The sequence below is a fragment of the Mobula hypostoma genome, chromosome X1 (assembly GCF_963921235.1).
Source record: "Mobula hypostoma chromosome X1, sMobHyp1.1, whole genome shotgun sequence".
In the NCBI taxonomy this organism is placed as follows: Eukaryota; Metazoa; Chordata; class Chondrichthyes; order Myliobatiformes; family Myliobatidae; genus Mobula; species Mobula hypostoma.
Window position 1 is genome coordinate 3,414,375 of NC_086128.1, and position 17,215 is coordinate 3,431,589.

The following is a 17,215-nucleotide window of genomic DNA, read 5'->3' on the forward strand; positions in this document are numbered from 1 at the left end:
GGCACTCACGTCTACAGTGATGAAATGCTTTGAGAGGTTGGTCATGACTAGCCTGAACTCCTGCCTCAGCAAGGACCTGGACCCATTGCAATTTGCCTTTCACCATAATAGATCAATGGCAGATGCAATCTCAATGGCTCTTCACACAGCTTTAGACCACCTGGACAACACAAACACCTATGTCAGGATGCTGTTCATCGACTATAGCTCAGCACTTAATACCATCATTCTCACAATCCTGATTGAGAAATTACAGAACCTGGGCCTCTGTACCTCCCTCTGCAATTGGATCCTTGACTTCCTAACTGGAAGACCACAATCTGTGTGGATTAGTGATAACATCTCCTTCTCGCTGACGATCAACACTGGTGCACCTCAGGGGTGTGTGCTTAGCCCACTGCTCTACTCTCTCTATACACATGACTGTGTGGCTAGGCATAGCTCAAATTCCATCTGTAAAATTGCTGATGATGCAACCATTGTTGGTAGAATCTCAGATGGAGATGAGAGGGTGTACAGGAGCGAGATACACCAATTAGTGGAGTGGTGTTACAGCAACAACCTGGCACTCTACAGTAGGATGAAAGAGCTGATTGTGGACTTCAGGAAGGGTAAGACAAAGGAACACATACCAATCCTCATAGAGGGATCAGAAGTGGAGAGAGTGAGCAGTTTCAAGTTCCTGGGTGTCAAGACCTCTGAGGTCTTAACCTGGTCCCAACATATTGATGTAGTTACAAAGAAGGCAAGACAGTGACTATACTTCATTAGGAGTTTGAAGAGATTTGGTATGTCAACAAATACACTCAAAAACTTCTATAGATGTACCGTGGAGAGGACTCTGACAGGGGAAGAGGCTACTTGCACAGGACCGAAAGAAGCTGCAGAGGGTTGTAAATTTAGTCGGCTCCATCTAGGGTACTAGCCTGCAAAGTACCCAGGACATCTCAAGGAGTGATGTCTCAGAAAGGCAGTGTCCATTATTAAAGACCTCCAGCACCCAGGGCATGCCCTTTTCTCACTGTTACCATCAGGTAGAAGATACAGAAGCCTGAAGGCACACACTCAGCGATTCAGAAACAGCTTCTTCCCCTCTGCCATCTGCTTTCTAAATGGATATCGAACCCTTGAACACTACCTCACTTTTTAAATATATATTATTTCTGTTTTTCGTACAGTTTTTTTTATCTATTCAATATATATACTGTAATTGATTTACTTATTTAATTATTATTATTTTTTATTCTTCTATATTATCATGTATTGCATTGAACTGCTGCTGCTAAGTTAACAAATTTCACGACACTTGCCAGTGATAATAAACCTGATTCTGATTTTGATTCTGATATAGGTTAACACATTATAGACCCTGATGGCTGAGGGTAAGAATGACCTCATACAGTGCTCTTTGGAGCAGCGCAGTTGTCTTAGTCTATAACTGAAAGTGCTCCTCTGTTCAGCCACTGTAGCATGCAGAGGGTGAGAAGCATTGTCAAGGCTTTTCCGGAGAGCCCTTTGTTTTACCACAGCCTCTGGTTAACAGAACCAGCCTTTCTAATCAGTTTATTGAGCCTGTTGGCATCACCCGTGTTGATGCCATTGCCCCAGCACACCACTGACTGTACTGGTGACAACAGACTGGTAGAACATGTGAAGGAGGGGCCTGCATACTCCAAAGGACCTTAGACTCCTCAGGAAGTGGAGGTGACTCTGGCCCTTCTTGTACACAGCCTCTGTGTTGGTAGAACTGTGGATGTTGTCTACATGGATTTTAGTAAGGCATTTGACAAGGTCCTTGATGGGAGGCTAATCCAGAAGATTAAGGTGCATGGGATTAATGGTGAATTAGCTGTTTGGACTCAGAACTGGCTTGTACATAGAACACAGAAGGTAGTGGTTGAAGGGACTTATTCGAGTTGGAGGTCTGTGACTAGTGGAGTTCCACAGGGATCTGTACTGGCACCTCTGCTCTTTGTGAGGTACACTGTATAGAAAAGACCTGGTGGAAAATGTAGAGCGGTGAGTTAGTAAATTTGCAGATGATACAAAGATTGTTGGTGTTGTAGATTGCGTAGGAGACTGGCAAAGAATACAATGGGTTATAGAACAGTTGCAATTATGGGCAGAGAATTGGCAGATAAAGTTTAACCCAGCCAAATGTGTAATGTTGCACCTTGGAAGGTCCAATGTAAAGAGACAGTACACAGTTAAGGGTAAGACCCTTAACGGTGTCGACGAGCAGGGGGATCTTGGGGTCCAAATTCATAGCTCCTTGAAAGTGGCTACTCAGGTTGATAGGGTGGTTCAGAAGGCACACGGCATACTTACCTTTATTATTCAAGGCACCCAGTTCAAAAGTTGAGAAGCTATTTTGCAGCTTTATAAAAGTCTAGCTAGGTCACATCTGGAGTATTCCATACTAGTTGCCCCACTATAGGAAAGATGTTGAGGCTTTGAAGAGGATGCAGAAGAGGTTTACCAGGATGCTGCTTGGATTAGAGGGCATGGACTTTAGCAAGAGGTTGGACAAACTTGGGTTGTATTTCTGGAGTGGTGGAGGCTGATTGAGGTTTATAAGATCATGAGAGGCATACCTGTAGATAGAATAGACAGAAAGTATCTTTTCTCCAGGGTTGAAATGTCTAATACCAGACGGCATACAATTTAAGTTGAGAGGGGATAATTTCAAGAATGTGAGGGCCAAGTTTTATGAAAAGAGTGGTGGGTGCCTGGAATGCACTGCTTGGGGTGGTGGTAGAGGCAGAAATATAAGAGACTTTTAACAGACATTTAGATAGGCATATAATCGTGAGGAAAACGGAAGGGTACGGACATTATGTAGGCAGGAGAGATTATTTTAGTTGACCATTTGATCATGCCCTCTGTTATTGTCTTACCTTGTACTATCATAGTGCACTGTGGTAATGAACTGATCTGTATGGATGGTATGCAAGATTTTTTTTACTGTACCTCGGTAAAATAATAAACCAGTTTACCAATCTGTTCAAAGAAGTGCAACAAATAAGTTGCCGTACTTTGAATATTTGTGCCCCTTTGAGCAGTTGCAAGGAATTCAATGAAAAGGTCAGTTAAAGTTATAACGCTTTGTTATAGTTTGTGAATGTGAATCAATTTTAATACCCACAGTCAATTCACAGTAGACTCTCCAAGATGAGCAATTCTACCCTGCTGCTTCCCTTTTTCTCTCCTCACCTGGATCCACTTGCTGCCCCTTCCCCTCACCTCTGGGCGTAACTATCTGCCTTCTAGTTCTGATAAAAGGTTTCGACTTGAAACGTCCATTGTCCATTTCTCTCCACAGATGTTTTGGTCCTCTAGCACCTGCAGTTTTGCATTCTTTCTATTATCGAACCTGAGAGTTACAGGATTTGCCATTCGCGCCCAGTAAGAACCCCACTATTCACTTGCGCTCTGCTAACACTGGACTGGAAATAATTCATGGACGGTCCTGTACTTCCCTTTTACGGACACAGCTATGCTAGAGCGGAACACAGGATGGCACTGGGGGCAGGATCTATTTTCCTTCTCTTTTCTTCCTCTCAGGACGCTTAAGGCTGATTTATACTTCTGCGACAACACGATGCCGTAAGGTCTGTGTCGCCGAACCCTACGCGAGAGCCTGCGTTGCTGCAACACGCACCTCTCCCAAAATGTAACCGCGCGTTGCGGCAATGCAGAACGAACTGCTGTGATTGGTCCGCTTGGTAGCATCGCATGTCATCCTACGCTGCAGTAGCTTCCCATTGGGCGACTGAAGGGCAGGGAAGGAACTCTGGCTGCAATGTTTTCCATAAAGCTTTACAGACCTCCAAAATTACAGAGGACACATTTCGCACGAAAAAAGACACTCACGTCTTGTTTACCCCGAGTCTCTATTTCCTGAGGAGACTGAGGTCCTTTAACATCTGCCGGATGATGCTGAGGATGTTCTATGAGTCTGTGGTGGCCAGTGCTATCATGTTTGCTGTTGTGTGCTGGGGCAGCAGGCTGAGGGTAGCAGACACCAACAAAATCAACAAACTCATTCGTAAGGCCAGTGATGTTGTGGGGATGGAACTGGACTCTCTCACAGTGGTGTCTGAAAAGAGGATGCTGTCCAAGTTGCATGCCATCTTGATCAATGTCTCCCATCCACTACATAATGTACTGGTTGGGCACAGGAGTACATTCAGCCAGAGACTCATTCCACCGAGATGCAGCACAGAGCGTCATAGGAAGTCATTCCTGCCTGTGGCCATCAAACTTTACAACTCCTCCCTTGGAGTGTCAGACACCCTGAGCCAATAGGCTGGTCCTGGACTTATTTCCTGGCATAATTTACATATTACTATTTAATTATTTATGGTGCAACTGTAACGAAAACCAGTTTCCCCTGGGATCAATAAAGTATGACTATGACTGTGACTATGACTATGTAAGACTACTATGACCATGAAGCCTTGCGCAGGCAGGTGTATGCGCATGCGTGACGTGCCGAGATACGCAGACACACCAAGACACAAGTATAAATGCTCACAACAAGCGTAGCCCACTTGCATAGGTTACGGCGTCCTGTTACCGCAGAAGTATAGACTAGGCTTAAAACAAACCATTACGCAAGAGCGAAAGGGAGGAGGGGTCGGAGAAGGAGGGATTCGGGATCAGCAGTCTCGGCGATTTCTAGGGAGTCCAGATGGGTGGCTGATATCCGAGGGAGACGGCGGCTGCGACCCAGTGATGTCCCTGTAATAATGCCACCTCTTGCGGCGTTGAGATTCTGCTTTCTGTGCTTGTTGGGCTGCAGTGTACGGGGAGGCTACACCAAAGCGGTAAACGTGCAGGGTGAGTCCAGTACAATGAATGCAACACGTTTCGGGGAGACCATTAGGGGCATGGGACTCATTCTCAAAGGTAGTTGATGGGCGGTCGGTTGCAATGCTCGCTTCACAACGAGGAGGCGAGAAGCAAGCGGTCTGGATTCGCCGCTGCACAATAGCACTTTCCTCTCTGGGCTACCCGGCGGCGAGGAGGAATGCCGGCTGGGGAGGTGAACAATGACGATCAGGACAGGGGGACGGGGACACAAGCTCCCTTGCCTCCAATTAATTAACGGCGAAGGGATGCTTTTGATTTCTTGAAGCTTAGCCTATTTTTTTTGTCTTGGGTGGGGCTGGAGGTCACTGTTCGGAGAGTTTCACCAGCTAAAATCAACTGGAACGTATGAATTTCAGTATAAACCATCCTGTTGGTATTGTCAACAGGGTGTGTAACAAGCGGATTGTTCTGCATCTGAGAGCGATGGCTTCTGTGTATGTGTAAGCAAATTCATAAGCATTGGAGAGATTTTCTTAAAAGTGTACCACTCTCAACTATGCAGATCTAGAGTTAGGTGTGTAAAAGTCGGCAAAATGCCAGTGAACGTTCCCCGAGAAAAAATGAACAGTTGGCCATTCCAGTCTTTATAGGAAACCCTTGTGTCCCTTCGAGTCGAAGATAATTAACTGCTCTCTATTCGTGGAACTCATCAATTTGAAATGATTCCAAATATTGTGAGCTATGTTAAGATTTAAAATAAAAGACCATAAATGGTTTCAGTGGTAGTCGTGGGGTTGCTTTGGTGGTAAAATGCTATAATTAGTGCAGAAGATGTATTGTGATCCGAGCTTTAGCGTACTAACATTGAGGAGGGGTTAGCCAATTGCAGTTGATGTAGGTCAGCCATGATCCTATTGACTAACAGAGTAGGGTTGAGGGGCTGACTGGCAAGCGCCTCCTTCCGCTTCTTAAGTTTGAATGAAAAATATTTCCCTCAAAATCTTATTTTCAGTAAACTGTCTTCCACCACCTCTCTGGCCGCCCACTCGTGTTCGTGAGTGACAGTTGGTCCCAAGCTCCAGTCAAAACTCAAGCTCCTCTTGTGTGAAGAGGTCTTCCCGTCGCGTGCGCCTGCACTTCCAATCAATGAGCTCATAATGAGCTAATTTCTTGCCTCAATATTGCCGCTTAAACTGCAGCCCAAAAATGGAATGGGCTGTTCTGAGAGAAGAAATTCATCCTCACCTTCATTTTTAGGGGCTGGCTGTTTATACTGACAATGTTGCCCCCTCTCCTATCAATATAACACAATACTCTTCTGTCAATCCTTGATGTGCCTTGCAATGCATACACCTTTTCATTCTTTTAATGTATAGGTCATTCTGCTAATTTTTTTCCCCTTAAGACGTTACTTTCAGGAATTAGTGAATCTTTGTGACACCAATTAGAAGGCAAGTCTTTCCTTCATTACTGAGATACAATCTGTTATTTCCAGGTTTGCTATCATGAAACCCCAGTCCAATTCAAAAAAAACTTCCCTTATCTTTGTACTCTTAACACTCCTCATCAACCTCTGTGCAATTAAAGCCAGCATTTCATTTGACTTCCAGCTCTTTTTGCTTTTGGCTAACTTTCTGTTTCTAGTACAAGGACAACAAATCCTCTGAGTACCCAAAGTATTCCTTTCCTTCCTTGCTATCTACTGTCCCTGGCTCTGCAGTTGATTTCTGGGGAAATTTCTCTCTCAGAAAATGTATAGGGGTGGTGATGTGGAGAGGAGGAAGAAGTCATCTGTGCCCAGAAAAGAAACAAACTGTATATTTATGTTTCTAATTTAAAATCGAAGGTGTTGACAAGATGATGTTTTACTGTAGTGTTCCTTTCACATATAGGTAAACAGAAAAGCAAGATGTGTGCAATGTTTTAAAGCTAGCTCTGTTGCATTAGATTGGCTTCTTCCATCGTCCTTTCATTCCATGTTTTCCACTTTTGTTCGTGCTTCCTTTTGCTGGAAGTAAGTACCTCGATGGTCTGCATCATTCTGTGTCATCCCTACTATGCTTGCTTGCTTCATGAGTTAGGGTCTTATTGGGGTCAAATGCTTTCAGATTGCAGCAGGCCATATTGTGCAAACCCCCCCCCCCCAACAACTTTATCAGCATTCACTATTTCCTCTAAGCTGCGCAGTAACTGAAATGCTCCTGCGCTCATAGCCTTTGTTGCCACGTAGCTGGAATTTTCTTTTGTATAATAATATAATTTTGAAATTATGCTAAACTAATTTTTGCATCTATGTTAATGTGATTAATTTTCATTCTAAATATTCATAATGTGCAGGTTACAAAAAGCATTTAAAGTGCAACACTGTTTTCAGGCTGTGTTTATATAAGAAAAATAGTAAATTTCCTGCTCAGAGCAATAGTTGGTCTGCACAGCTTTTTTTTGAAAAAAAAGGGGAACATTGGGTGTAGTGACTATGATACAAGAATATGAAATGGAAATTTTAGAATTCAGATCAAAACAGTTTAAGAAGGAGTTCATTTAAAAAAAGTTATTATGAAGCTATTGAAATGGAGAAATCCAAATACCTTTCATCTGTTTTTGGTGGAGTTTACAAACAAATCTGAGCTGTATGCAACTGCAGAGCAGATCCTGAAACAGCTATGTTGCATTAAACCAATATGGCACAGTATGGGCAGCACATGCCAGTTTTAGGAGGCAGCAACGCAATCATCCTGCAGTAGACTACTAATTGTCCATTTTTGGCAATCCAAATCCAGAGCAGGAATTGTTTCGCCATTCCCATGAACATTGGTTATATTGAGCCTTCATTATGTCTGAGGTGGACCTGGAAATTAAATTGGCAAATTTCTTTAAAATTAACAGCTCAATTTTCTGGCTTTTGAATTGTAAGAAGACTATTGGCTAATAATAGAAACTTAACTTCAGATGTATTTATCAGACGCAGGGAAATGTATCATTTGTGTTGACAGCAGTACATCACTAATGGAGTGTCACCACACATTCCAGTGCCAGTGTAGCACGTCCACAGGTTTTGTTTGAGATGAAACTATGCAACATAGAAACGAACCCTCAGCACACCATGTCCATGCTGACCACTGAATGCCCATCTATACCAATTCCATTTACCAGCAGTTGGAGTCTTGTTTCTCTACTTTGCCAATTCAAGTAATCCTGCAGATACTTTATTTAAATGCTAAGTGTGCACGTTTGCATTTCTATAACCGACTGCAATGCTCTTCAAATAAATTGCGGAATTGAAAATTAACTGGTGAGATTCTTATCACTTTCATTCAATGTGTATTTAAAAAGGGGTTTTGCTAATGCACAGCAGGTAGGATCCAATGGATTATGCAAATTTATCATCTGATACGTGTGATTTACATGCAGCTGTTGATACCAAGCATGAACACTGAGTAACAAAGCACAGAACATTTCTCCTTGTACAAAGAAGGTAGTTAAAACAAGTTGATTTCATTCTCTTCAGAGCCACCCCCACCACTTCTTTAATGAGAACCCAACCGACATGACCTTGTATGAAATCCCTGACATGTGGGAATCATTTCCAGTGCATTATTACTGAGTGTGCTTTCTCTTTCCCCATCAAAAAGAACTGAGATGAAACAATTGAATGAAACAAGAAGCATAACTGGTGCAATGGTTAATTTTTGAAATAAGTCCCTGTCCATCAATTATTGTTCCCAAATTGAAAGTTCTGCATCAGTGGTGGTTTATTTATTTTCATGAGTAGACAACATCCCCTGAATATCAGCAAAGGTTCATCTGGTAGCACAGCCAGGCAGGATAGTATGGGGGTCAAGTATCACTCCAGAGACTTTGTCACATGTGACCAAGAGTGGTGCTACCCTGTGTAGTATTTCAGGCTAGTTCCAGAGGAGAATATTGGTCTGTCAATGTGCTGTCTCTTGGTTTAGACACTAAATGAATACATAGGATGAGGAAGTCTCCATGTCTTGAGCTCCATTTATCCTTTAAAACTTAATTACAAAAATGGCAAATGTTAGAAGTGCCCAGTTAGTCAGGCTGCATCTATGAAGAATGAACCAGAGTTAATATTTCAGGTGAATAAGCCCTCGGCTGTCCACTCTGAATATCCCTCCATAGACATTGCATGGTAAGTATTCTTTGTTTTAGATTTCCATCCACTATCTGAGGTTTCTGGTTCCTAATACTGTCAGTTTGTGCAGGTCATTTCACTGTTGGCCAATGCTGTCTGGACAGCCTGTCACCTTACCCACAGGACTAATCTGATAGCGCTCCAAAAATGCTTTTGGCTGTAAAGTGCTTTGGAATTCCCTGAGGGTGTAGAAAGTGCTGGGTAAAGGTAGTTCCATCTGTCTGCTATCCATATTACACCTACAAGTTCCTGATATGAAACTACTCTGTTCTTGTAATCCTGGTTCCAAATCAAAATTTGCATCACATCTAGCTCCTGAATGTAGCAGTGTAGTAATACACTTGCATCATGTTAAAGCAATACAAACGCTGTTGCTATATGTTTACTTTTGGTCTAATTATTCAGTGGTAGTATTTATGATGTGTGTCTCCTAGCTCTTTAACTCTATCAATATTTCCTTAACCTTTTCCTCTTGCTTTCTTTAAGTGATTCAATGCCATTTGATTTAGTGGTGATATGTTGCACATCAGAACCACTGATTGGCTGAAGAAACTTTTTTTGAGCGACCTACTAGGCATAATGGTGTCCACCGAACATTTATAATCCTTTGTTTTCACTTCCCCCACAAGTAGAAATATTTTCTTTGCCTTCTGAATTAGACCTTCTGATCTCTTAATATTTCTATGAAGCCCAACGTGGCTTATGTTTTCTTTTCTGTGGAGAAGTCTGTCTGTTCATCCTCCTCTGATACTTGATTGTTTATTTAGCAATATAACATGGAGTCTGCCCTTCAAGCTATGCTGTCCCAGCAGCCCCACAATGCTGATCAATCTTAAATTTTTTTTTTATCACCATGATAATATATCAGCACTAAGAATGTATACTTGTGAATTTCCTTTGTACCTTCTCGGATGTTGCTATATCCTTTTATTAATATGAAGGAAAGTCCTGTCCAGGGATAGTCCAAGTGGAGTTTAACCAAGATCCTTGTTCAACATAGCAGTTTGTAAATTTCATCCCTTTAGAAATAAATCTTTGTACTTTCATTGCTTCCAACATACCCCAAGCCCTTTGTTCCACTAGGTGAGATTCCTAGTATTGTTGTCCCTTTGTTCTTTCAACCAAAACGCTTCATCTGGCACTGGCCTGGAAACACCAATGCCCTTGAATGGAAAAACTAGTGAATATAGCCCATCATCAAGGATCCCTCACCACCCGGGACATGCTCTCTTCTCGCTGCTGTCATGAGGAAGGAGATACAGGAGCCTCAGGACTCGCACCACCAGGTTCAGGAAGTTATTACTTCTAAACCATCAGGATCTTAAACCAAAGGGGATAACTTCTCTTGCCCCATCATTGAAATGTTCCCACAACCTATGGACTCACTTTCAAGAACTCTTCATCTCACGTTCTCAATATTTATTGCTTATTTATTATTATTATTATTTCTTTTTGAATTTCCTAGTTTGTTCTCTTTGGCACACTAGTTGAACACCTAACTTGGTGCGGTCTTTCATTGATTCTATTATGGAATTACTGAGTATGCCCACAAGAAAATGAATCTCAGGGTTGTATATGGTGATACGTATATATGTACTTTGATAATAAATTGAACTTTGACATGAACATTTATTTTTATCTTATTTTATTTACTGCAGGCTTTCTTTTGATGCCATCTGCAGGTTTAGAGTTTGTACTTGGTTCGGAGAATGCAATTTGCAATTAAGAATCCCAACACCTCTACCCATGGAATCCTCCTTCCTCTTGTTTTGCCAGTATTTGAAGCTGTCTGCAATACAGAAGGTTTTATCTTGTCTAAGTTTGATGTGCTTATCAATTACCAATCCTCTTTTTATCTCTAAGTACTTTTTTGGTCTTTATTTTGGAAAATTATCTTCTTGATAAATCTACGTGCAAGGGAGTTATTTAATGCTACTGATATTATCTGTGAATTTATGACTGTTCTAATCTAGATCTTGTTGCTGTTATGTGTTTTTAAACTCAATCTAATTTCATAGTTTTATTTTCTTTAGTTTGTATTACTTTTTTTACTCACCTTCACAAATTCTGGTCTGTCACCACTCTTTTATTGCTCAATGCATTTTAGGAGTGAATTGAGAGCAATCCACATACATGTGAGCTAGACCAAAAGTAACTATGCAACAGCAGTATTTTAGATAGATACTTCACTGTTGCCATCAGGTAGGAGATACAGAAGCCTGAAGACACACACTCAGCAATTCAGGAACAGCTTCTTCCCCTCTGCCATCCGGTTCCTAAATGGACATTGAATCCTTGGACACTACCTCACTTTTTTTAATATACAGTATGTTTTTGCATGCATTTTATCTATTCAATATACATATACCATAATTGGGATTAGAATCAGAATTCTGATTCTAATTCCAAAGGAAATTGCAGTGTCACAGTAGCATTACAAGTGCACAGATATGCAAATATTAGAAGAGAAGTAAGAAAGAATAAAAAAACTGGACAACAACTTTTTTCAAAAGTGTTGCTTCCTCAGAATTTTTTTTTGTTTATGATAGACTGCTTGACGATGAACACAAATATAATTTCAGACTACTTGTATCACGTAGGAATTTGGAGAAACAACAAATTAACTTTTATTGAATATAATGTGTTTAATTGCATATTGGTGCTGATGCTTTGCAATAGTTCAACTAAGTTTAAAAAAAAATTTTGTTAATGATTTTCATTTGTACTCAGTGTCTGAGGCTTCTCACTTAAGTGTCCAACAATAATTTGCCAGTATTGATGGATTCCAGTTGCCCTGGTATCTTTTCTCCATGACTGCAATATCCTGGTGAAACCTTTCACCATGCTCATCACTAACAGCACCAAGATTTACAGGGAAGAAGTCTAAAGGGGAATGCAGAAAATGAATCTTTAGTGACATGTTGCATTTCATGGTTTTATCTGCTTGAAGCATGCTTTCAACCAGCTGCGTGTAGTTTGGTGCTCTGTAGATGTCGAGAAAAATTTCAACAACTTCCTTGAATGCCTTCCATGTCATTTTCTCCGGTCCCACTAGAAATTCTTCAAATTGCCTGTCATTGGTGACCTGTTTGATTTGTGGACCAACAAAAATGCTTTCCTTAATCTTGGCATCAGTTATTCTGGGAAACATCTGTCTCAAATATCAAAATCCTTCATAGAAATTTTTGTGCCTGGTGATAGTAAATTCCATCCTTACAGTCCTGAACCCAATAATTATGACTAAAACCTGACCTGCGCTGCCTAAGCACGCCTGGTCAAGATAGGAAACTTTTCAGCTTACATTGTAGGCAACATTTTAATTGACTTGAATTATGAATTGAAATAATAATCATAAGTGATTTCAAAAAAATGGTGCGTGATAGGGAAATTTCATGGTGATTTTCATGATCAGTAGCCCAAAATTCATAAGATACACCTAAAGGTATTCAAGAAGCAAAATCTTTGTTGTCCAGTGAAATAAGTTACCTCAAATGGTCTAACAGGAGTGGGGGGGGGGGGGTCATCACTTCCCTGGCTATAGATTGACTCATTATAGAGCTTAACGGGTTCTACTGCAGCTTCCAGTATGTTAATCATTATGTCATTGATTTGGACTATGGGATTAATGGATTTGTAGCTAAATTTGCTGATGATACAAAGATAGGCGGAGCAGCGGGTAGTGTTGAGGAAACAGAGAGCCTGCGCAGAGATTTGGATAGCTTAGGGGAATGGGCAAAGAAGTGGCAAATTAAATACGATGTTGTTAAATACGATGGTTATGCACTTTGGTGCAAGAAATAAACGGGCAGATTATTGTTTAGATGGGGAGAGAATTCAAAAGTCGGAGAATTGCATTTTGGAAGTTTTGTGCAGGATACCCTGAAGGATAACTGCAGGTTGAATCAGTGGTGAAGAAGGTGAATACAATGTTGGCATTCATTTCTAGAGGTATAGAATATAAGAGCAGGGATTTGATGTTGAGGCTCTATAAGGCACTCGTCAGACTACACTTGGAGTATTGTGTGCAGTTTTGGGTTCCTTAATTTAGAAAGGATATACTGACATTGGTGAGGGTTCAGAGACTATTTACGAGAATGATTCCAGGAGTGAAAGGGTTACCGTATGAGGAACATCTGGCAGCTCTTGGGCTGTATTCCCTGGTGTTCAGGAGAATGAGGGGGAGAATCTCATAGAAACATTCCAAATGTTAAAAGACCTGAACAGATTAGATATGGCAAAGTTATTTCCCATGGTAGGGAGGTCTAGGACAAGAGAGCACGACTTCAGGATTGAATGATGTCCATTCGGAACAGAGATGTAGAGAAATTACTTTAGTCAGAGGGTAGTAAATCTGTGGAATTTGTTGCCACAAGCCAGCTGTGGAGACCAAGTCACTGGGTGCATTTAAGGCAGAGATAGATAGGTTCTTGATTAGCCAGGGCATCAAAGGGTATGGGGTGAAAGCAGAGGAGTGGAGATGACTGGAAGAATTGGATCAGCCCATGATTGAATGGCAGAGCAGACTCGATGGGCCGAATGGCCTACTTCTGCTCCTATGTCTTATGGTCTTTTCGTATGTCCAGTTTGACTCCTCTAACAGAGCCAGCCTTTCTAATCAGTTTATTGAGTATGTTGGCATCACCTGTGTTGATGCCATTGCTCCAGCACACCACCACATAGAAGATTGTACTAGTGACAACAGACTGGTAGAACATGTGAAGGAGAGGCCTGCATACTGCAAAGGACCTCAGACTCCTCAGGATGTAGAGGTAACTCTAGCTCCTATTGGACACAGCCTCTGTGCTCCATTCGGGTCTGTCATCCAGGTACACCCCAGGTACTTGTAGGTCCTCACCACATCCTCACCCTCACCACCAATAGTAACAGGGAGCAGTGTATGCTTAGTCTTCCTAAAATGCATGGAATGGTGCCTTTAGTCCACCAAACCCTCACTGAGCACCAAATGCATTCATCCTATACTAATTTCATTTTATTCTAACACTGACCTACACATTAGAGGCAACTTGGTGGTCCATTAACCTATCAATACAGTTTAATTTTTGGACTTTATTCATCTCTGTTAATTTGTTATTGGCTAGCTATTTAATAAAATTTGCTCTTCCTGCAATCTTTTTTTTTCCAAGAGGAAATATTCCCTGTACTACTTTTCCCCACAATTACTTAGAGGAAGCACTCCTTCCTTTTCAAATATGTTTTTGGTCTGTTTTCTGAGAAATGATCAACTCCTATGCAGATAATGTGCCCCATGACAATGTGGCAGCTTTTTGGTCTGAGTTTGATGCTCATATGTTAATAGGCTTCTCCTGATACATGGGCATTTAAAACATAGAACCTCCCGATAGATTCTAATAGTCATCCCATCTGTGCTATAGAATTGGGACATGAGATTAGCTGAAGTAGTTTTTGTTTTCTTTGGCAACATGTTTATGATTGACCATTTGGTGTCTATTGGAATAAATTTCAATGCCAGTTAGTGTTTGGGGCGGTGGGGGGGGAGTCTGAATTTTGGAAGAAATAAGCAGAAATTCCACCTACCTTCATGGTTATGCACTATTTCTGGCCAATATTTATCCCTTGGTCAACAAGAGCACAAACTCCTTTAGCTCTCTGTTTATGGATCTCTTTATGTGGTGGTTGATCCATTTCACTACATGACCACAGGGTAGTGTATTTCAAAAATGATTTTCATTGAACTATTTCTGGGCATCCTGCATTGTGGAAGGTGTAGTGAATACAAGTCATCTTTTTTAATGCAAATATAGTTTTGCAGTTCTGACCACTGTCATTTCCTCTTAATTAAAGCATTCATTGATTAGATGGTATTTTAGGCTCAAAAGAAGTGTATAACTATGCACATGATTTGCAAACAAAAATGCTTGTACCGGTTGAATGACAGGAAACAATCTTTCTCATCAAATAATACTTGTAATTACCAAAATGTAAAGATGGGAAGCAATATTTATGTTAAGGAATTTGAGAGTGTTTTTGTAGTACTAATCATTGAAATGGCAGGAAAGATAGTGAATTGTAACAGGTGCAATGATTAGGTTACTGTCCATTATTAGTGTGGAGGTACAGGTATCCCCTGCTTTTCGAACGTTCGCTTTACGAAACTTCACTGTTACGAAAGACCGACATTAGTACCCCGTTTTCGCTTTCAGAAGGTGTTTTCACTGTTACGAAGAAAAGCAGTGTGCGATAAAAGGCAGCGCGCGCCCCGAGCAGCCGTTAGCAAGATGAGTTCTAAGGTGTCGGAAAAGCCTGAAAGAGAAAGGGTGTTATACTTAGCGTAAAACTAGACATAATTAAGCCTTTTGATCGTGGTGAATGAAGCAAGGTCAAAGTGAGTTTGGCTTGTGGAAGCTGACGAAGATGATGAAGAGGAGGTTTTGGCATCCCATGACCAAGAACTGATAGATGAAGAGCTGATGCAATTGGAAGAGGAAAGGATAACAATTGAAACTGAATGCAGTAGCGAAATGAACGTGAAGCAACTGCGTGAGATTTTCACTGCAATGATGAAGTATGACTTTAATTTTGAAAGGGTACGTAGGTTTAGGAGATATTTGCAGGATGGTTTGAGTGCTTACAAATAACTGTATGGTAGAAAAATGCACGAGGCTCAGCAGTCAAGCAAGCCTTCCACATCAGCCACAGCAGACGACGAACCTCGACCTTTGACATCGAGATAGGCAGTCATAGGAGAAGATGAGCTGCCTGCCCTGATCGACGATGAGATGACACCCCCGTGTCCCACCACCCCAACCCCCAGGCCCCGGACAGATACTGTACTAATTCGTGGAGAATGCAATGGTAGCCGGGAGGTGCGCAGCTTTAAGAAAAAAGCCGAAATAAACATGCTAATTAATTAGGTGACACCTAGCACGTAATTGTTGGCCCAGATCAGAGGCAATGAAATCGGCACTGATCTGGGCTGACAATTACGTGCTGGGCAGCACCTAATTAATTAGCATACTTATTTCAGCTTTTTTCTTAAAGATGTTCTGTGTGCCTCCCGGCTACCGCTGCATTCCTGCATGCTTCGCGACAATGTACCGCTCGGCGGCCTGGAAGGTGGGGGCCACTGCACCACCCAACCTGTGACGACTCAGTCTAACACACCATCATCAGTGTGCTCGGCGCTGTCCCGATTCCGGTAAGTGATACTACACTGTACATACATTATTTCTACTTTTTATAAGCTGTATTTTTGCGTGTTATTTGGTAACCTTAGTTTAAAGGTTACTGGAGAATGCGTTTATGCCAACAGCACTTGCGTGAGATCTTCGCTACGGAGATCTGTGCAGGCAATCGTTGTAGAGAAGTATTTCTACTTTGTATAGGCTGTGTATTTATCATATCATTCTTGCTTTTACTATGTTACTGTTATTTTAGGTTTTATGTGTTATTTGGCATGATTTGGTAGGTTATTTTTGGGTCTGCGAACGCTCACAAAATTTTCCCATATAAATAAATGGTAATTGCTGCTTCGCTTTACGACATTCCGGCTTACGAACCATTTCATAGGAACGCTGTACCTTCGGATGGCAGGGGAAACCTGTACTTCTATAGATGTGTATTGTTTGTTTAGTAGAGCGCACTGTAGTGCTCCTTAGTTGTCAAGAGACCATCAGATTAGCAAATGCTTTTCCTTGTAGTCATGTGTATACCATGAAAATGTGTCCTCACCACCTGTGCTTACATAACTCTTGGAGTCCTCTCTACTACGGGTACCTCATGAAATGGGATGCTTTATGTGGGACGTCGATGCCAAAACTTTGGATAGACTCGGCCTCGAGTACCCAATCATCTTCTAACATTCTATGCTTTTGGGAGTCTTGTATGATTATCTCAAATGTCCTGATTATAGGCATTTCAAAGCAGTTGAATTGTATTTAATTAATATTACCATTTAAAAAAAAACAAAGCTAGTTAATGGATTAAACTACCAAATTTATTGGAAAAAATGAATGTAAAGTGAAATAAAAAAACAGCCACTGCTGCTTGCTCTTTTAATGAAGGCTGCTGACCCATCAAAATGAATGAGCCATTAGAAATACAGGTGAAAAGCTGAGGGATCAGATACTGACCAGGCCACTTAGCTTGGGAAAACCTGGAGTTGTCCCAAACCTGGCAGCGATCCAGTGGTAGTGTGAAAGTTCAGATGCACCTGACCTCCAGGTGTTCTGAATTTCAGGAATGCAATGTTGCAGGCATAAT

The 17,215-nt window shown here is 41.4% G+C and overlaps 1 protein-coding gene across 4 annotated transcripts in view; it reads left to right on the forward strand.

Annotated features, from left to right (window-relative positions):
* The first annotated feature begins 4,545 nt into the window (after positions 1 to 4,545).
* The window catches only part of fam171a2a (family with sequence similarity 171 member A2a), a 293,586-nt gene continuing 280,916 nt past the window's right edge, over positions 4,546 to 17,215 (forward strand). For all 4 annotated transcript variants that reach the window (XR_010016478.1, XR_010016477.1, XM_063036907.1 and 1 more), the window contains exon 1: positions 4,546 to 4,842. Coding sequence is in view for 2 of the 4 variants with exons in the window: in XM_063036907.1 (XP_062892977.1) it covers positions 4,752 to 4,842 (91 nt within the window). In the remaining 2 variants the exon portion in view is untranslated. The remainder of the gene's footprint in view (positions 4,843 to 17,215) is intronic.